This window comes from Mesoplodon mirus (genome assembly GCF_964341445.2).
Source record: "Mesoplodon mirus genome assembly, chromosome: 6".
In the NCBI taxonomy this organism is placed as follows: domain Eukaryota; kingdom Metazoa; phylum Chordata; class Mammalia; order Artiodactyla; family Ziphiidae; genus Mesoplodon; species Mesoplodon mirus.
This window is the reverse complement of record NC_138982.1, coordinates 40,056,631-40,078,480: the sequence shown is the minus strand read 5'-3', so window position 1 is coordinate 40,078,480 and position 21,850 is coordinate 40,056,631. Positions and strand designations below refer to the sequence as shown.

The 21,850-nt window shown below is 37.9% G+C and overlaps 1 protein-coding gene across 2 annotated transcripts in view; it reads left to right on the top strand.

The window, feature by feature from the left end:
* Positions 1–21,850, top strand: part of CCDC50 (coiled-coil domain containing 50) — a gene marked incomplete at its 5' end in the record, with an annotated part of 66,681 nt that overhangs the window by 9,022 nt on the left and 35,809 nt on the right. For both annotated transcript variants that reach the window (XM_082624417.1, XM_082624416.1), the window contains 3 exons: positions 17,768–17,830; positions 18,683–18,809; positions 21,468–21,558. In XM_082624417.1, the coding sequence (XP_082480543.1) occupies positions 17,768–17,830; positions 18,683–18,809; positions 21,468–21,558 (281 nt within the window). The remainder of the gene's footprint in view (positions 1–17,767; positions 17,831–18,682; positions 18,810–21,467; positions 21,559–21,850) is intronic.

The following is a 21,850-nucleotide window of genomic DNA, read 5'->3' as shown; positions in this document are numbered from 1 at the left end:
CATATCCTCTCATCTTCACGTTGAGTTTGGCCTGACATCTGCCAGCAGCTATTTTGGAAAGGACTGTGCACTCTCAGTGTCTGCATTTACAGATCACTTTCTGGCTTTGCTTACAAACGGTTCCTTATCCTGCCAGTGATTGCTGGATTCTAACTTGCCATGTCTGCTTCTGTTGTTTTCCCAGCTTTCCATGGTCAGACCTCATTATTTTAAATTGGGCTTTAGTGTACCCATGAAGCATTTCTTCTTTTCTTTTCCCCTTGTAAGTTACCCCATTAAAACTCCACAGAGCTAATGTTTGAAAGATCATTTTGGCTATGTGTGTATATTGGAGGGGACAAGCTGGAGGTTTAGAAAATGGTTAGGGAGCTATTATTGATAGACTCCAGTTTACTGTGCTTTGTTTTTTTTTTTTTTTTTTTTTTTTTTCTGCAGTACGCGGGCCTCTCACTGTTGTGGCCTCTCCCGTTGCGGAGTACAGGCTCCGGACGCGCAGGCTCAGCGGCCATGGCTCATGGGCCCCACCGCTCCGCGGCATGTGGGATCTTCCCGGACCGGGGCACGAACCCGCGTCCCCTGTATCAGCAGGCACACTCTCAACCACTGCTCCACCAGGGAAGCCCTGAAAATTCTACTGTTAATTAGTTAGTTTTCTTTTTGTTTCCTGTTTATTGGTTCTCCCCATTTATTCCCCCTGAATGTGGAGAATGGGTGTTGAAAAGATTTGTGCAATTGAAGGGAGGTAAGAAATGCACACATTTCTGATTCCTACTTACTTGGCTGTATGTAATATAACTGTCATTTTCTTCATCTTAAATAGAGTAGGAGGCTACCATTTTACTCTGTACATTTCTGCTGTGTATCTTTTAAGGAATTGAGCTCCTCCTAGAATTATTTTGCAGTATTCGCTCTTGTTTACTGATACATTAAATAATTTGACCAGATTGAAAGCAAGCTTGTATAAAATTTAACTTAAGCAGACTGACTTCTTTGGAAAGGGAAGTACTTTGAACCTAGACTTGTTAAGCCTTGGTTTCACATCTCATCTTTCCTACTCATTTGATGTAAGGACTCAGAGAAAACACTCAATATCTCTAAGCTTCACTTTCCTTATCTGTTTATTGGAGATAATATTTACTATGTCTAACATATGGACTTTCCATGAGAGTTAATTGAAGAAATGGATATGAAAGTATTTTGCAAAATGTGGTGTTATGCATTCAGTCTCAGTGATATTACTGTTCAAGTTACCCTAAAGTACTCCAACTTCTCCTTTTTTCCAGACCATTGTTATTTGAGCCCTAATCCTCTGCATGGTATTTCCTTCTATACTATCTAAATATAGTATATTTCTATCCTCTCACCACCTCCCCAGGCCCAGCTCAAATGCTGATTCTTTGTTAAGTCTACCCTGTTTCTTTCCTGTGTATCTCTTTAACTTACTTCCTTAAGCAACATGTCTCATCCTCTGTATTGGTCTGCAATCTCTCTATCAAGACAAGACTGGTAGCTGACTGATCTCAGTACTTCTTGGGGATCCTTACACATAGGAGATACTCCAGAAAACTTGTCAGAGTATCTGACAGCTTATGTTCAGTGGGCAGACTGACCTGAGCTAACTGAACTAATGACACTAGAATAAGAGCCATGATTATTTGCATGAATTCACTGGGATAGGAATAGAGGATTAGAAGCAATCGCTTTTACTTTTTGTTGCATGAAATTTCCCCATCTATGAAATGTCTGTAGGGGACTGATTGGTGTTAAGGTTAACTCAAGGCCAAAACACATAGTAGGCTCCTTTGGAAGCAATGATTTTACCTGTTTATGGATTGATTTTAGTTAAGTAAGACCCTGTTCAAGTGTGTACATTTTCCAGGATTGTGATATGGTATCATTTTGTTGCTGTTACTAAAGGATTCAGTTAGTTTCTTAGATGGTATTGGATTCTATTCAGAATTTTTATGTTTACTGTTCTCTCCTTTAGATTTATTTTTAGGTAAAGGGGTCAAGGTTCTTATAAAGTTTTAACTAAACAGGTCACATGTAACATGTATTTTTTTAAGTTCTTGATTATAGAAGTCCTGACTGTGAAGAATCTGAATATTTTGAGTTGGAAACTAAAAAGATGAATGTGCAGATTATAAACCTGGTATGGTTTATGATCAAGAGAGGGTGGGAAAGCGTGAGCAAAAGACCTCAAGAATTTTTGCTTTGGGGGTGGATATGTTTAATTCATACTTATTTTAGGATGGTTTTCTAAATTAGGGCATACTGCTTAGTCTCTTTCAACTTCATATGGTGTATTAGAAGTTAACACTGTTTTAAAAACATACAGTGCTACAAAAACCAATTTATACTTCTAGGTAGATATTATAGCAGTTTTTTAAAATCATCAAAATGACTTTGAATTCTTAAACAAGTGAGACAAGTGAATCAATTCTCTAGAGCAGAAAAGTATTTGGACAGCTTGTCTTCCTGTTCACAGATGCAGGCTGCCCCTGATTTTCTTTCACTTCCTCTTCAGGGGAATTACATGATAACCAAATATACTACAGGATAACCAAATATACTATACTGAAGCCAGTTTCAGTAACAATACATAGAGAAATCCAAGGCATTTAGAACACATTCTAGTTGAACTTAAATTTGGTGATCTTCAAGAAGACTTCTGAATATTGAGGGTGTTTGCTTTCCCAGACTGTACTCTGTTCATCTGGCCCCAGGTTAACCTTTTAGTAAATAGTACAGTCCACAGTTGCATTCATTGGACAGTAAATGATAACATGGTCTCATTTTACCATGATACTGAAGGCTCTGTGAGAACTGCTAGTTGAGACAGGATGTCTACCTTTTTATAAGTCACTAGATTGAACAAAAGGTTACTTTAAGATTTATTGGTGGTTAAGGCTACTATACATAAAATATGATGGGTAAAAGCAGATGTTTGCCATTTTGTATGGTAGAAATGGTAAAACCAACAACAGCAATGAAGAAAGCAATATTTGGTACAGGAGAAAGTTAACATAACAGTCATCCTGTATGGATAGTCTTTTATATAGGCTGTGGTTATGACGTTTTAGATGATGTGTTTGTATCCAAGAGACAAATATATATTACTTATACTGAATCGACTAAATTTCATACTACCCTATATCTAAGTTGGAGGAGTTCTTAAAAATAATTTGGACTGTTTCCTTATAGGTCAGAACACTGAGGTTCTGATTTGGAAAGTGACTTGTCAAAGGTCACTTGGTGAGCTGCTGACAGAGCCAGAACTAAAATTCTGACCGGTATCTGGAATGAAGAAGTGGGCTGTTTGTACTTCAACCTGTTTGTTCCTTATATGCTACAATAAGGCCATTATATTTCTATAAATTGGGAAAGAGATATCTACATTTCTTATAGTAAGATACCAAAATGCCATGTGGATTTGGCAGAAAGCTTTTACTAGCGTATTCAAGGAACAGAAATTAGGAAAATTCATCTGGTTTTAGACATGCTGTATTTTAAATTTACACGTTAATATTTTGTTTAGATTTTGATGGCTGCACTTCTTCTCAACAGTCTACTCTCCTACCATTCTTGATGGTGATACTTTGATGATTCTTCTATTTTAGTAAATTATAATTACATGACTTTCACATAGAATTCTACTTTGCTTTCTAATCCTGGACATTCAACTGAAAAAAGTTTGGAGTGGTGGAGCTTATTAAACATTCTAGACACATTGATTTCCTTTTAACTCAGGTGCACAATGCGTATGTATGGCAAACATGTTCTCCCTCATGAGAAAACATATGAAGTTAGAAAGAGCTATTGAAATGTAGTCAGCTGTTGATTATATTGTAATTTCTTGCCAGGAAACATTTCCATACATTCATAAGAGGAAGTAGTGATTGCTTATTCCATTATAGATTCTATGCTACAGAAATGATAGATCTGTATTAATCAGGGACTTAGTGGGACCTGACTAAAAGAAGTACTTAATAGAAAATAAATAATTATAAGAATTCATTAACTCTGATGATGCCAGTAATAATTGGAAGTTCCATTTATTGAACTTCCTTTTACTGAGTGACAGATGTTTTCTCTGGCCCTTCACTTACCTAATTTAGTCCTCACATTTATCCTCATTTTGCAGATGAGGAACCTGAAGCTCAAAGAGATCAAATAACTTGCCTAAGATCTTTTAGCCAATAAGAAAGCAATATTTGAATCCTGATCTGTATAGCTCCAAAGTTGTTTTTTCTTCTCTGAAATACTCTTTAAACATTAGGCAAAATCCAAATCAGAACCATGATGCCATTTTATGTACTCTGTTCACTTTTGTATTGTTGAAGAAATCTCAGCTTCTTTCTTATTGGAGTTTATTACTAAACTTCAGTTTTTGCTTCTCTCTTCCCATAACACTAACTTAGTGTCCAGCCTTCTTTGGTAATAGAGAACCATCAGAAGTTCACATCTAACTTAAATACCACAAAGGTGAATACAGGTTTCCTTCTCAAAAAGAAAAGAAATAAAGTAAAATATCCCCTCTGATGAACTGCATGGAGAATCAAAGTGGTTGACAGAATCCCTTCTTAAAATCTATGCACAACTCCCTGTTATCTGCTTAGGAAGTTTCTGGGTGTACTCTGGAACACAGGCTTGTTTTTTCCAGTTTGCTGTTGGTTCATTACCTTCTTCTGTATAGAGTATTTCTAGGAGATGAAATCTGCTTTTAATGTAAGCCTGCTTGTAAGAGAAATCTCCTGGTCTTCTGGGGAGGCATTCCCCTAGTAAGTGTAAAAACTGAGTTGATCCTAGGAATGTACCCATGATCTCAAGATACTTTTTAGAAAAACACAGTCTAGTCAGTAAACACAACCAATTATTGAGCATATGGCAGCATATCAGAGTAGAATTCCAGAAATCTCAAGACTTGCCCATTTATTTTATGTGCATACTTTCAGATTTACATTATCCAAGATTACTGGAAATGAGTGTAGAGTTCTGACAAATGGTTACCACAGTGGAACTGTGAGTGTTGCAATTTGCTTTATGGGAACAAGATGGTAAGAGAATATTTTTCCCATACCTACTTATCCCATGAGCAATTTTTTAAGTTTGTTTTTAATTTTGAGTATTACTGTGCTCTCAATCTTTTGAAATTGAAATGAGTTTACGAATCCTAATAAGAAAGAAAGTGCTAGCTAAAGTATCTACTTGCAGAAGAGAAGTTGAAAGTTCAAAGATAAATAGAACTTGCAGTAGCTAGTACTTAAGGAAACTTGTCATATGAAGCCAATAAACCAAAATGGTTTTTCTTCCCTTGGTGTAAACTTGTACTTAAGTTGGCTTGATGTGATCTTTTGGGTTTTAATGGGCATGACTGGGTTTATCCTGCAGAGGTTTAAGGAGATGGGTGGCTTTTCTTTCTAGGCTAAGGCAAACAGAGAAACCAAACCATTTGAGGGCTGCCAAACCATCTGAGGGCTTAAGTGCCAGGAAAAGTGCCATTCAAATAGAGGGACAGAAGGTCGGAGTTTCTTTAGGGATACACGGGGTGAAAATAAAATAAATAAATTTTTACTACCAGGATATTCATAGTGGAAAATTGCTTTGAAAAAATTGTCTGCTACTGCTTGTCTAAGGGTTTTTACCCTTTTGAAGATCCCTGTGGTTATCAATGGCCTATTGTTTTCTACATAGAAGGTTTATCTCCATCAGAATAATTTGTGAGTACTTTTCTTAAAAAAGAAAATCTCCTGCAATGCTTAAGTACTTACAGTTGTTATTATTACTCTCATATTACAGGGGAGCAAATGTAAGTGATATTAATTTGTTCAAGATTATTCATCTAGTGAGTGTTAGAGCCAGGATTAGAATCTAGGTAAGCGTACTCTTGGTTATACTGTAGTACCTCTGTATGCAGTAAGTATTCACTGAATATCTCATTACCAATGCTCTGTGCAGTGTACTACAGAATTCTAACACTGTTTAAGAGTTTCATTTTTTTGTAAGTGTAATTTTGATAGTCATCTTTCTATGTTTAATTATGAAATTTTATAAATCTATTTAGAAATCAACTGAATCATTTTAAAGCAGGAGTGCTTCCTTTTTAATCATTTTTATGATAGTAAGAGTAATTACGTATTTAACTGCTGTGTAAATTCATATATTCCTGAATTATTCTGAAGTGGAACACCCATGTAAAATATAATTGTTCTTTAAGTAAGGTACCAGAGACAGTACTTTTAGGAGAAAACTCCTCTGATTATGATCGGTTTAATTTTACAAGCCAATTGAAATTCACAAATGCATTATTTGCTAATGAGAATCCACAGTTCTTTGGTAAATGATCTGTAAGGTATTAGAGATCTGGTAGGTTATTCAGTAGTAGTTGTATTTCACAGAATCGAATTCCCTTAACTATATTGAATTAACAGCTCACTTTCCTTTCCAAGAGGATATTTGTTCACTTTGTTTCTGTGACTGTATCTGCACAGTGGTTACTTGATAGATGTACAACAACTCTTATTCTTTTCAACCGGTTGAGGTTAGCAAAACTACCACCACCTTAAGGCTGAGAAAAAAGAAGCATAGGAGAAATAATGCACTCTGAAGTTAAATCAGTAGCTACTACAAGGCTAAAAATATATTCAGGACCCTTGGTTGTCCATACTGGCAAAGCGAGTTATATCTGTTGGTTAAAATATAAATATGCATTCTCTCTCTCTCACACACACACACGATTAAAATGGTTTTAAATGCTGCTGAGTGGTCCAGTTGTCTAAATTGACACTGTCCTTTCTGTCATACTGTGATTATTGTTTAGGGCAGTGTTGTCCAACAGAACTTTCGTGAAGGTGGAAATACTCTGTATCCCTCACTGTCCAAAATGGTAAGCACCAGCCCCATAAGGTATTTAGCACTGAAAATGTTTTTCATGAGACTGAGGAACTGAATTTTTATAATTTAATTTTGGTTAATTTAAAGAAATAGCTATGGGGGCTTCCCTGGTGGCGCAGTGGTTGAGAGTCCGCCTGCCGATGCAGGGGACACGGGTTCGTGCCCCGATCCCGGAGGATCCCACATGCCGCGGAGCGGCTGGGCCCGCGAGCCATGGCCGCGGAGCCTGTGTGTCCGGAGCCTGTGCTCCGCAACGGGAGAGGCCACAGCAGTGAGAGGCCCGCGTACAGCAAAAAAAAAAAAAAAAAAAAAAAAAAAAAAAAAAAAAAGAAATAGCTATGTGTGACTAGTGGCTACCATATATGGTGTGAAAAAAAATTTTGTGACCCTAGTGGATAGAATAATGATGGTTGGATAGAACATACAGATTTGGTTCAGTTTAGGGCAGTCTTTTCTAATACATGTTCCATCCAACATTGGACCATGTGAATGCACCTCACTTGGGGTTTTGGAGAGTTGTAATTTTTCTTGGGTAACTTTTTTCTTCTGTTACTGCCAACACAAAAAGGTTTGGCTTCAAAGCACCAGTCCATAAAGTTTATGCCTGTAGCCCAGGAAGCTTGTGAGGTTGTTTGTGTTTGTGGGTATTTTTAATCATTTATGAAAACTTGAGTCACATATTTCCTAATGGAAAGTCTTATCTCTATCCAGCAGTTCTACAAGGATGAGTAAAAACTGCTGTTTCCACCCTGCTACTTTCCTTCCCTTTTTCAGTATTCCTCTCACCCTCAGTCTTTTACCCTGTCTGATGGAAATTTCTGACTCAGCCAGTTTCACTTTTCCAATAAGTTACCCAGTTACTCTGTGGTCTCTGATAATGATGCAGATGGCCTGTGATATTAAAGTAGTACTTCTGATTTGAGGACTTATATTATCTCAGCATTTTCAAAACCACTTGCCTGCAATCTAGTGTGTCTGTGGTTAGCTATAATATATCTCCTTGCCAAACAAGTGGTTTGGGTTACCGGGGCTTTCATTTAACTTGAATTGGGGGGATTAGGGGGGAAAAAAAGCTCAGGAACCTATTTTGATGAATTGCATCAGAGTTCAATGTTGGGATTAAATCAGTTGTTTTGCCTTTTAAAATGTCTCCTTACTGAGCTCAGTCTTGTTCTTTTGTTGAAGGTGTGTGCATATGTTTGTGTGTATGTAGACACGTGTTTAAAACTCATGCTTGAACTATTGAGTAGTACATTATATAACTCAGTGTTTTCTACTTAAGTTCCAACATGGTGGCTGAACTTGCTTTCGTGTTTGGTACTAGTAAAACATTTCTCTCCAGTCAGGAACTGGTGTTATTTCTCCTTTACAATAATGAGAACTGAACAGCTTTTCATATTTCCCTGATTGCGTTGGTTCTCAGGAAAATCAGATGCAAATTTGGGGTCTTACGCAGACTTTTTGTTAGCATACATTTTTCCTTAAAAAAAAAACTTATTCTCTAACCTTAAGGAAACAGTATAATTAAATTGAACCCATAAACATTGCTACTGCAACTTATTTTCTCCTGTAGTAAATATTTGCTGCTTCACTGTTTCCATGCTTAAATTAGATTAAAAACATGTATTTTTTATTATAAAATGTTATGCAAGGGATTATAAATAATAAGATTCCATTTCATGTTAGATAAATTGGAAAATATAGAAATGTTTTAGAAGGAAAATAAGCTACATTATAGTCCTACAATACCTGATCAATGTTAGGATTTTGATGTTTATCTTTTCTAGTATTTTCTAAATAAAATTTAACTTGAAAAATCAAGTATTTCAGCTATAGTCTGTGTACACTATAGAAAGGCTCAGAAATCAGCCCTGGGCTCTGCCCATATCATGGCGAGTACCTTCAGGACTTCACCTGTGCATAGCCCATATAATATGCCATGTGGATGGTCATCTATGGTGTGTATAAAACAACAGACTGAAGAGTACCAGTGGTTTTTACAAAACACCCACATACACTGTAGGGAATGTGAGTGCACTCTGAGGCTGGAACTAGGACCAGGGATGATATCTATAGATTGGCAGGTTTTGTCCTTCCACAGACCATTTTATAGTTACCCGAAAGGGAACTGTGTTGAAAGGAAGTGGGCTTCCTGTGGTTAAATATTTATGAGGAGTCCAGATGATTATTTGGACAGGATAAAGCTGGACTAAACAACTACTCAGACCCTTTCTGATAATCAATTTCTATAATTTTAAGAAAGTGATGAATCAGCACCTTTTTATGAACAGTGACTGAAATTTAGAAATATTTGAGGAAACTTGGGAACCCAACCTGTCATCTAGGGCCTTATTATTTTCAGAGGTATTTTGGATTAAAGCCTCTTGATGCTCTAAGACATTTTAGACTTCTAACCAAGGTGGTGACTTTAGCAAATCAGATATTTGGTAGAACTTTGCAGAAAATCCTGGGTTATACTGTTCTGGTCTTTGTGGAGCTTTTTATGAAAAGGGGAGCTTTCTATCATTTTGTAATGTTGATGGAAGGATAATAAACCCTGAAAATGTCTTTCTGTTACTAGATTTCTCAGGACTTTTCTCTCCTCCTACTTTTTTTTTTTTTTTTTGGTTCTGTCATCCTTGACTTGTTTTTCATTCACCTTTTATTTAATTTATTAACATTTTCTAATTTTCAGGACTATTTGGCAGCCTGAAACTATAGAGGACTTCTGAGGACATGAGCCAGTTTTATCAAACAAATAGCTCAGGGGACTAGCTCCAGATTCTGAAAATTCATGCCAGCACCTTAGCACACAGTGCATTCTGCTTTAAAATGCCACATACATCCTATGTACCCTGTCAGGCTGTTTAGCTTAATAAACATGTCATCATGTATACAGACATTTTTCATAGCCCTGGGGTCTAATCTTGGAAATGCCACATATTTAACTATGTGATCCTTGGCATGTTATTCTAACTTTCAGAGCCATTTTGAGTGATGTACTTAATTGTCCTCTAAAGGAACCAAGAATTGACCACCTGCCTGAGTGTACAACTTTTCTAGGTGTTCTAGGAGTCTATCAGGTAATTATCCTTTCCATTATAATACATCTGAAATTTGGGGTGTTGGGAACAGAAACCTTTTACTGTCATTTAAGGCATTGTGGGTAGATGTGCAGCTTCTTAGCTTTGTTTAGGTAAGCTGGAGAATGTGGAAATGCAAGATTTCATGGTGCATCATTTATACTAGTCATCGTTTTTCTCAGGAGCCCTCCTTTCCACAAGGATTTATTTGAAAACCATCATCCCAGGCATTGAAATAAATATTGGAGAGAAAATGATCCATAAGATTTTTCCTACCTTTCAGGATCTTGAATGTATAATGGGGAAACAAATGAGTACATGTATTTATATGATTAGTTCTCCAGTGTTATATTTACTACATATTATGAAATCACTGGGGGGAAGAAAAGCATAAGTAAGTCTGCTGGGTGTGTGAGAGCATCAGTTGTGATGGTTTTGGTTCTGTGTCCTATAGGATTGGATTAATAGAGAAGTAACATTTGAATGAGGTTTCTGAAGGTTGATTATGAATTTTTTGAGAGTAGAGAGGAACCACTGGCAGATAGAAAAGGGTTCTTATGTCCATCATCTGTGTAATGGTGACCAAACTTCCCTCAGACTTGCAAGACTCCCCAATTCTCTGTGTTTCATACCCACACCAACCACCCAAGAAAAACATACACCAAAACCAATAACCATAAAAATCCCCAAACAATTGAAACAGTGGTTAATGATGCCCCAATCATTTGTACAATATATGGAATGAAAATCTATGTCTTTCATAAAAGAATTGCAGTAATCTGTGTGTACTTTGTGGGTAGTTTAGTAAGGGGTGATAATTATACTAAGAATAATAACTACGGGAAGGTGGATCTGATTTAATTATTTTATAGATCTGTGCTCAGAAGGCTCTTCTATCTCCCAGACAGATGGAGTAACCATAGTATATTGGAAAGAACAGGGCATTTGGAGACTTGATCAGAAAAGTAGCCCTCCCATTGGCTACTTTAGGAATAAAGTAAATGAGTATGGAACACCTGTGTTGTTTACCTCTTTAGCATCAGCCAAAATTAGCTGCCACTCTATTTCCTCTGTCATACTGTATTTCAATTTTGTTCATTTCAACAAGATGAAATTATAGATACTAAAAGTCAGAGAAGGGTCAAAGGTTACCTTTCAGTTATGCTTTATCCCAATAAATTAATTGCTCAAACATTACTTGGGTATTATTCTTATTGTTTTCAGCTTTCTGCCTGAAAGTGGGAAATTTCAGTTGTCAGAGTGACCACGGGCTCAGAGCTGTGTTTGTTGTTTTGGGGCTCATAATTGGGGCAGGTGGTTAGCAGAGTGTCTCCATTCCATAGCTGAGCATCTCTAAGAAGCTCCCACTGATGGTGGTGGTGATGGGGTTGGAGACTGGTTTTGGTGTTGGTATTAGTGGTGGTGATGTTGACATCATCTTAGTCCCTATATATAAACTTTCCTGGGGCTGAGAATGTGGAAGATTTGGCATTAGGATGAGGTCTATTTACAGTTTACCTGCATCCCATCCCATTTCTCTTCTACTGAGGCAGTTTTAAAGTTATTAAAGCTTTTAATAAAGGGAAGAGACTTCTTTAATCGAGTAGAGAGACATTTCTCTTGTAGGGCAGCAGACAAAGGCTTAGGGGTTTTACCTATGTTATCATTTCTTAGTTAAAATTGTCTTTAACAACTCTGAGACACATTAGTCTGAATTCATTAATACTCTCTTACCAAGGGGAAGAAAAGCCATTGATTTTGGATGGAGATGGGGGAAAGTGGTTAGATCCCAAAGGGAGATTTTCCTTGGAATTTCCCACTGCAGTTACTACCTAGGGTTTTTCTTAGAGGTCATCTATGAAATACTGTGCAAAATTTTTTTGTCCTTGCTTTTCAGAAGTGAACACAGGCCAACCATGATAGCTAGAGACTTCTTCTTGGGAGATAGTGAGACCAAGTAAACTATGTCCATTTTTATTGCTCTGTTTTAGGACCTTGGAACCCACCTTCTGAACACATGTACCACCCTTACCTAAATTTTATTTCATCCTCAATTTCAAATAACCTAATGCATATTTGTATTATTTTAATTAGTATTTAATAATATCACTCTTTTCTGACATACTTAAACATAGACCCATTTCTTCTAGGAGTTCTTTGAGCAGAAATATTGGAGGCCAGAAGAGCTCAGGTTGGTTTGCAATTCATTTGCTCATTTGTTGGGTTATCTTGGTCAAGCCAGTTTATTTATCTGAGCCTAGTTTCCTCATAAATAAAATGAGGATATTGATAAAACCTTCAGACCCTCAGACAGTTAGGAGGAATAAGTGTGAAAGTACATTGTAATCTACAAAGTGTTATATCAATGTCAATTGCAGTTGCCTATCATTACCAAACTTTTCAAGACAAAATCTGTGTCTGGAACATCTTCCTCATTCATAGAGGGTGTTTCCATGTGTACAGAAGAAAGGAAAGTAAGCATAAACCCAGCTCTCAAAGCAGTGAGTATGTATTCCATCTGCTACTAATAGCATTTACACTAAAACAGAATAATTCACAAAATTATACCAGAACATAAAAGGCAATACAGACACAGTTGAAAGAAATAGTTTCTAGTGAATGTATTAGTAATCCAGGCTTTTTTTTTTTTTTTTTTTTTTTCTTTTTTGTACGCGGACCTCTCACTGTTGTGGCCTCTCCTGTTACAGAGCACAGGCTCCGGATGCGCAGGCTCAGTGGCCATGGCTCACGGGCCCAGCCGCTCCACGGCATGTGGGATCTTCCCGGACCAGAGCACGAACCCGAGTCCCCTGCATCGGCAGGCGGACTCTCAACCACTGCGCCACCAGGGAAACCCAATCCAGGCATTTTTATGTGGGAAGAAGCTTGCTCAGTTTTCATAGCAATTTATTTTCAGAAAGTTTGGGGATGTGGGTAAAAAAATGACAAAACAGGAATGACTTCTTCACTCATCTTCTAGTTTGTATAGAGTTAATTCGTCCCTCTGCTAAGAACGCTCGCCACTTCTGCCCTAGGAGTTTTAACCTTCCTTTGAGGTTGGTTTTGTGTGTTAACTACTTTAAGGTTTCCTGATACAGCTCTGCCAAGTCACCCACACTCCTTATACCTACCCCCAGTTCATAACAAGCACAACTGCTCCACTTTTATGCCCTCAAGGAATTTTCTATAGGTCTTTATAACCTTTATTAAATTTTATATCATGCTTATTTACCTTTCTGTCAACTCCACCTCCCTGATGGCTTGTAAATGACTTATTCCTCCTAATAATAGAATTTAGCAAATGTTTGTTGAATAACTGTGTTTACTAGGTGCGTACTATGCCATTTGTTTATTGAGGGGGATCCACAGATGAATGAGAATCATCTTTCTCTTCAAGGAAAATAGGTGGGAGGTATATACATCCTACTTCCCACTCCTGAGACTTGCTTGCCTTAATATAAACTAATCCACTGTATATATGTACAGATCTGGATTTTAAAAATCACTAAAGCTCTGTTCTTTTCATGGGAAAGGGAGAGGTTTCTAGTTTTTATTTGAATGTCTGAAAAATTTTACAAGGCTCTGTGATGCTGTCATTAGCGACAGAGCTTAATTCTGTTCATAACATTGTTTTCCTCCTGTCTATGGAGCTCTGTTCTTTGACTTTATTGACCAGTATTTCTTCATTTTTTCTATTAATGAGCATCTCCTGAAGTCCTACTTTATGCTACATCCAGCACTAACTGTGTGGAAGGTGTAGAGATTGCAGGGCTGGATGGGAATGGAGAATGATGGGGTTGGCTTAATGGCAAGAAGATAACCTGAGATTAGGGTGAATGAAAGTGAACATAGGAGGGAAAACGTTTGAGAAGTGGCAGGATAAAAGCCCAGGGTCCAGTAGTTCGTCTTAAATGTGCCTGCCTGGAAACGTAGTGAGATGAGTTTATGCTGTTTATTCTCAGTACTGTTTATAGCCGTTTGCTTCAAAGTAGAGTGGATTAGAGGAGGAGCAAAGCTCCTGGCTTTGAACTTGTCCTGGCTGAGAATTGTTTTCTTTTTTTTTTTTTTATTTTTTTTTATTTTAGATTTATGTTACCAGTGTCACACTACAGCTTGCTTTTTTCATTTATCATTGTTTTTTGAGATTTATGTATATTTATAGATATAAGTCTAAGGCATTCATTCTAAATGCTCTATTGCATCCTGTTATATGAATAAAAATTTCTATGTTTTTACTTTACCTATTTGAATATTAAACATTTTTTTCTATTTTCTAACAGTTAACCATTAAAATGTTTAACAATGCCCAAGAGTATTGCTAACCTTTCTCCAAATTATATAAGGATTGTAGATGATCATTAACATGATCTTTCTCTCTGTTCCATGTTAATGTTGTCTGGCATTTTAGCTCAATCTTGTTTTTAAGTCACAGAGTTATTATTATTGTTAGATTGTCAGATTTTACTTGTATTTACAAATATGTTTACCAGTTTCTTTGCTCAGCATTGTTTCTTAAATCTTGTTTCTACCTTCAGGGTTCACTCCATCTTGATGAAGTATTTCCTCTATTCATTTTTATTTAATTCATTCTCTGATACAGGTTTTTTATATTTTTTTTTTATTTTTATTTTTTTATTTTTATTTTTTTATTTTTTGCTTTATAACAAATTTAATCAGTTATACATACACATATGTTTCCCTATCCCCTCCCTTTTGCATCTCCCTCCCACCCTCCCTATCCCACCCCTCCAGGCGGGTGCTTTGAGAATTGTTTTCTGTAATTCCCAAACTGGTTACTGATTTGCAAGGTGGCTGGATGTGTGACTTTCCCAGGTTGCATTAGATTAGCACTGCAAAGAATACAGAGGCGGACTTTGAAAGCAACTAGAGTGGATGCATAGGAAATTATGGATTAAGTAAGTAATATTTCTGCATAAATGAGACAATATATTTGGAAGTTTTTAGTAAACTTTGAAGGGCTAAATCTGTGTATTGACAATACGATCCTGTGCATGTATGAGTGTGTGTACATCTTTGTAGTCATGGAAGATCTTCTAGGTTCTTTTCTAGTGCAGGCCTTACCCATATTTTGTGGGTACCAATTCAGCCTCTACTGTAATAAGATTCAGGGTCAAATCACAATAATTAAATATACTTCAGCCTTGCTTTTTACATATTAAGAAATAATTAAGAAGAGTCATTATTAAGGTAATCATAAATTCACAAATTCCTTGGTGTATTATGATATGTCAAATGAGTCATCATGTTTATGGTTTATTTGTGCTGCTGCTGAATAAAGATATGAATTTTAAAAGTTTGTATATTTAGCTGTAGAATTTAAGTGCAGTATATGTAAAACATTACAAAAAGCACAGAAAATATAGAAACCCAGGAACCTATCACCTAAATTTAATAGATGTTAATATTTTGCCTCACTTCCTTCAGTCTTCTCTAGTTTGTTTGTAAAGCAGTGGAATAGCATATATATATATAGTGAAGGCACACCTGCCCCTTTGCTTGTGTCTCTAGGGGTCACTATGTCAGTGCCAGATATTAAAAACATATATTTTTACTACAGGTATATGTATCCTTAAACATTATTATTATTTTTTTTTTAGTTTATTTATGGCTGTGTTGGGTCTTCATTTCTGTGCGAGGGCTTTCTCTAGTTGCGGCAAGCGGGGGCCACTCTTCATCGTGGTGCACGGGCCTCTCACTATCGCGGCCTCTCTTGTTGCAGAGCACAGGCTCCAGACGCGCAGGCTCAGTAATTGTGGCTCACGGGCCCAGTTGCTCCGTGGCATGTGGGATCTTCCCAGACCAGGGCTCGAACCCGTGTCCCCTGCATTGGCAGGCAGATTCTCAACCACTGTGCCACCAGGGAAGCCCACTTAAACATTATATTTTTAATGTCATGCTGACTGAAATTAAAAAAACATGAAATTATTGCAGTTATTCACATGGTTATCCACATGGAAAACTGTAGTAATTTTGTAATTTTTATTTTATTCAGCATAATATTAAAAGCATATAAAATATATTGTTTTGGCATACCTTTCTGCTCTAATAACATAAATTGAAGTGGCTTTTAAACTTTTTAAAATATTCATTCTGAATATTTGTTTTCTGTGAACTAAATCCGTATGTGTCTTAGACATTTAATTAATTAATGTCAATCAGCTAAGTGTTTTAGAGAATGCATGTTGGTCAGCATAGAATATCTTCTTTCAGTCTGTTCCGACTGTGGTTTACCAGAGTCCAGGAGGGCTGATTGTCATGAGCAGAAAGAGCTCTTGCTTGCTGAGAAACTGACTCCCAGTCCTGCCACCAGCAAACTATGTATACAGCCTTCAGAAGCCCTTTCTTCCTTCTGGCCCTTATTTTCCTCACCTGTTAAATAAGAGATTTAACTAGCTCTCCTTGAAAGCACTTTCATTCTGTGAAATATTGGGGGACTTTGACCTGGGCCTCAAGTTGTTAGAATTTGCTGAGAATATATTGAATATAAAAGAACAGGACTTTCTATTGAAATTGCTGGTTTTGTAGTTGCATTTGAGCCAGGGCTAAGTAGGTCATATTTGTTTTAATATGATTTGGGGGCAGAAATGATTTTTCCATCATAAAACCTTTTCAGAGTAATCGACGTCTCCAAGCTCTGCCTGCTTTTTTGTTGCATTATATCTCAGCGAGGGACAGGGCTGTGTGAATGTGTATGTGAACATACATAAGTGCTAAGAATGGCAAAGGAATGTTTTTTCATTCTGTTTTAATTAAATGTCTTCACAGACAAAGTCAGAGCTGCAGAAAGAAATCTGTAAACTCTGGTAAGCCCTAGAGGACAGTTTCATGAGTCCTACACATTGCAATAATCTGAGGCTTTGGGAACTTTCCTCTTTAATGTGAGGTACATGTTTGGAATAGAGTAAGGATATATCACCTAAACTACACGTCCTTAAAACAAACAAAAGAGCATTTTTCATGATAAGAGTCCTTCATGTGTATGTTTTAAGAAGCAGAAGTTTAAATTACAGTTTGGGGTGGAATGGACCTTTAAGACCATCTCTTCTTATTTGCGTCTAAGAAAGTAGTCCAGGAAACGCTCTTGCCTGGCTATCCAGATGGAGGCAAAGCTAGGGGCAGATGCCTGGTACCCTCCAAGGTTCCCACTGTCTTTTGGTTTGCAGGCTCTCTTTAGGCAGCTCTATATTTAGAGAGACGTAGAGAACCAGTTCTAACTTGTGTCTGAGGGTGTGGACCCATTGAAGAATGTGACTACACTTAAAATAGAGATCTGCTCCTGCCTAAGGGACTAATAAAGGTGTGTTTTTCCTTAAGAGCACCAGGATACACATAAGGCTCTGGGAAAGGATCCTCTGAATCCCAGATGGCTTAGCTCCTCTGACCATGCAAAAACTCAGATTTTTCTCAGCTGCAATATGTGAAACATTCTTGTCTCTTATTATTACAGCAGTCCTTGCCCTCTCTTTATAGAAGTAGATTAGAATTTCTGGGCCTCTGGGTTCTGATTCTGTGATTAATTTCCTTAGGCCAGGGACCTAACCATTATTTTGTGATACCTTGTTCTTGGCCCTGAGCAGGTACTATGTGGATTTTTGTGAATGAAGACTTTATACTAACTAGTCACTGTTTTGCGCATTGCGAGTTATAAAGTTGATCATCCTAAAATATTAGGTTGGAGTCTTTGAAGTCCTGAGCAAGATCTTTTTCTTTTTATGTTAAAGTACTACTAATGAGCCTTCCTGTCTGCCCTTCTCCCTCATCCTCTGCAGTGTGCCGAGATTTTGCTGTCCTGGAGGACCACACCCTGGCCCACAGCCTGCAGGAACAAGAGAGTGAGTAATAGCCCTCTGCGTGCTCCTTCAATTTTCTTTTTTAGTGGTAGCTTGTGGCAGATTTCTCAGGATGAGGCAGGGAGAAAACAGAGTCATCGGGCTATATCACCCATCCATCCTGAGGGATCTGTCTAGGCAAATGACACCTCAGTGAAGAATGAAGTTCTGGGTGTTTTGAAGTCAGATAGCTGCTAGGGATGAGAAGACTGTTGGGTGTATCGGAGGAAAAGAGGGACTTGAACCATTTCCTTTGCCTTAGTGCTGTAGGAGGGAGATAGTGGTTATACATGCATGGGGGTGTGTAGAAGGCTGGCAGAGGGATGGGTTCCTTCCCCTAGAATAGGAGGCCTGAACATCTTTTCCCAGGTGAGGGCAGTGTCTAGATTGTAGATTTTTCTGAATTTTTATGTATGTACTCATGAATAGTAAATCTAGGTCATATGTGTTATACAAAAGTGCGTAAGTATGAATTTGTAATTTGTGAATCATTAATTCGTGTGTCAATATAAAAATTCAGTATTGAAATAGTATTTTATAAATAAGGGGGCAACTTGTAGAGCAGAAAGAGCACTGGCCCTGGTTTTAGATTATTTGAGTAGAAGTCCTGGCACTGCCACTATTTTATCTTGTGCCCAATACAAATTACTTAACCTTTCTGATTCTCTTTTTCTGCAATGCAAAGATGAAAATAATAACTCCTGTGCTGCGTATTATATAGCATTATTTAGAGCATAAGATGAAATGATGGATGTGAAGCCCTTTTTAATGGAAAGGCTCTTCTTAAGTTTATTCTCAGGTTTATCATTAATAAGCCAAAGCATTATAATTCCTCTCTCCAATTTTACTATCCAGTTGAGCATCATTTGGCATCGAATGTTCAGCGGAACCGTTTGGTCCAGCATGATCTCCAGGTGGCTAAGCAGCTTCAAGAGGAAGATCTGAAAGCTCACGCTCAGCTGCAGAAGCGCTACAAAGACCTGTGAGGACTTGGGGACTGGGATGGCATCATTCCCGGACTGTTTTTCTCTGTGGGGTCAGCAACCAGGGCAGGGAAGAGGACTCTCCATCCGTTCCTTTGATTCCTTTCACTATTAGATTACAGATCCTACAGTGACTATCCCATAGTTTTGTTTGAATTAAAAAAATTGTCTTTGTTGTTGGAATACTTTACTAGGTTTTGGGACATGTGGTTTCTGGTGTGGACTCAACACTCTTCACTGAAGACTTTGAGTCATTTGGTCCACCTCTCTGACTCAGTTTTCCTTACCTGTACAGGGGGCAAATGATCTCTGTCCCCTCTGCCTCCTGGGCTTTTGGGGGGAATCCAGCGAAATACTGGATGTCAAATAACTTTATGAGGTCTGTTGGGTTCCTTTATTGTTTCCTAGCAGTGTTTGCTACTCCTATTTTCCTCGAACCCCTGGTTTTTCTTTTTGTGTGTCTGTGCCGCACAGCTTACAGGCTCTTAGTTCCCTGACCAGGGATCAAACCTGTGCCCCAGCAGTAGAAGCACCACGTCCTAACCACTGGACCGCAGGGAAGTCCCAAACCCCTTGCTTTTTAAGTAGAGGCGGAATCTTTTGGAAAGCTCTGAATCGTACCCTTAGTTCTCTTCATAACTTCAGTGTCTGACCAAAGTTATTGCTCTGTCTCCTCCTAAATGGAGAGATCATATCTAAGATCTCTTCCAGCACAATGACTTTTTATTCTTTTTAATGTTTTAAAGGCTCACAGAGTACATTTCTTCTTTGAGAGAGGCTCCTATACCTAAATCTCTAATGGTGGATTTAACCACAAAATTGTTTTGAGGAGGAAGGGGTAAAGGAGGAAGTGAAGGGACCCTTCTATTTACTTTAGTTGTCATGTTTAAATAAACAGGATAGCCTATTATTTTTGCTGCCTTTGAGGAAGGGTTTTTCTATTTTATTAATTTCAGAGAGGACTTTATTCGTGATTTTATTCAGCTTCCTTATTTTGTACATAAACATTCTTACTGACTCTTGCTAATAACTCTGCCACCGTGAAAGGCACCAGAGAGCACAGATATGAATAAAACATAGTCATTGCCTTTAAGGGACTCAGGGAAAAAAAACTCTGAGCGTTTGCCAAAGCAACACACAAATTTGTGAAGCATTCCATCTTTTTAAAACTAGATTAATAAACACTTTTTGGTAAGTTTAAAAAAAAAGTAAGTGAATGAAAAGAGGGTATGGAAATAAAAAATGAGTAGATTTTTGTTTTCAATTCTGTGGTTTGAATGATTCAGAATCCTTGAATGTTAGACCTGTAATATGAAGTCATTAAGTCCAAAAACTTTTATAGCTGATAAGACGACATAAGAGTGCATGATTCACTGGTTAACAGTGGCAGGACTGGAAATCAGGTCTCCAGGCATCTTGTCCAGTGATTTTTCTACTGATTCTAAAAAAACTTGCCATTTCTGCTTCTGGCCTGTGCTCTCTGTCTTGTATTCCCTTCCTCCCTTTCTGTCCTGTATGTGTGTTATACACATACATGCATACCCCCATGTACGCACACATCTACTCTCACCTACACCTATTTCCAAACATGTTGAAAGTGACCAGTTCTTTATACAAATGAGAATAGTCTTCATCCCCTCAGTTTTGTTAGAATAGAATGTATGGATTTCGATTCCTCCAGAGAAGTTAGGATATTGCCCCTAACACCCAACACTTCAGTTACAAAAGACTGCCATTAAACATGGAATATACAACCAAGACTAGATTAACTGAGTACTTTAAGTTCAACTGGCAGGGGGAGAATAAGAGGACATATTTGTGTAGCAAACGAACTGCATATATAAACCACAATTGTAATTTTGTTCCAGCATCTTTTTAGATAGTGAACTCTAAACATGCCTGTATCTCTCTCCTAGTTAGCAGTTAAAGGTTGTAAAGGCTGTGTAAAGGCTGGCTCCCCAGCACTATCACACTCTAGAGTTATAAGCTGCCCAGTGACTTTTCTTGAAATCTCCAAACAGAAGACTTGTGTACCTGTAGCCATCTCTGAGAGATCCAAATCCCATTTTCTGTTGGAACCACTGTTTCACAGGTGCTGTTTTAAAGGATCTATTTCTCCCACCAAAATGATTTGTCTTGTTTCTCCCACCAAAATGATTTGTCTTGTTTCTCCCACTAAAATGTAGTGTCTGGGTATTGCATTCTGATTCTACCACTTATTTTCTCTGCAATCTTTTTTTTTTTTTTTTTCTGGTACGCGGGCCTCTCACTGTTGTGGCCTCTCCCATTGCGGAGCACAGGCTCCAGATGCTCAGGCTCAGTGGCCATGGTTCACGGGCCCAGCCGCTCCATGGTATGTGGGATCCTCCTGGACCAGGGCACGAACCCGTGTCCCCTGCATCGGCAGGCGGACTCTCAACCACTGCGCCACCAGGGAAGCCCCTTCCCTGCAATCTTAGGGAAATGATTCCACTACTCTGCTCCTCCAGTTTTTTCATCTTTAGGATATGACAATATCAACCTCTTTGCATCATTATTGTGAAGATTAAGTGAGATAAAAATATATACTGACTCATAGTGAGTATTCAGGAAATTGTGTTTAGGAAAAATCATTCCTTATGTTCTTTATTCATGTTGTTTTCACCTTTGTGTTTTAGTGAACAACAAGACTGTGAAATTGCTCAGGAGATTCAGGAGAAGCTGGCTATTGAGGCCGAGAGACGACGCATTCAGGAGAAGAAGGATGAGGTACAACTTAGTTAGTGCCCCTCCACCCCACAGAGGAGGGTTGCTCAGCTCCAGAGCTGTGACTTTCTGTATTCATGGGCTCAGTGTAGGGTTGCTGGATGGGCAGAAGAACTCTCCCCTTTTGGGGTGCATAGTCCAAGTGTCGCCCTCCATGAACCATGTTTATTGCCCTTTGACCAGTTGTTTAAGTGGTGAAGTCTTAAAAGATGATAATGGATAATTTGACATACATTGTGAATTTGTTTCCGTAGGGCTGCTGTAACAAATTACCACAAACGTGGCTTAAAACAAT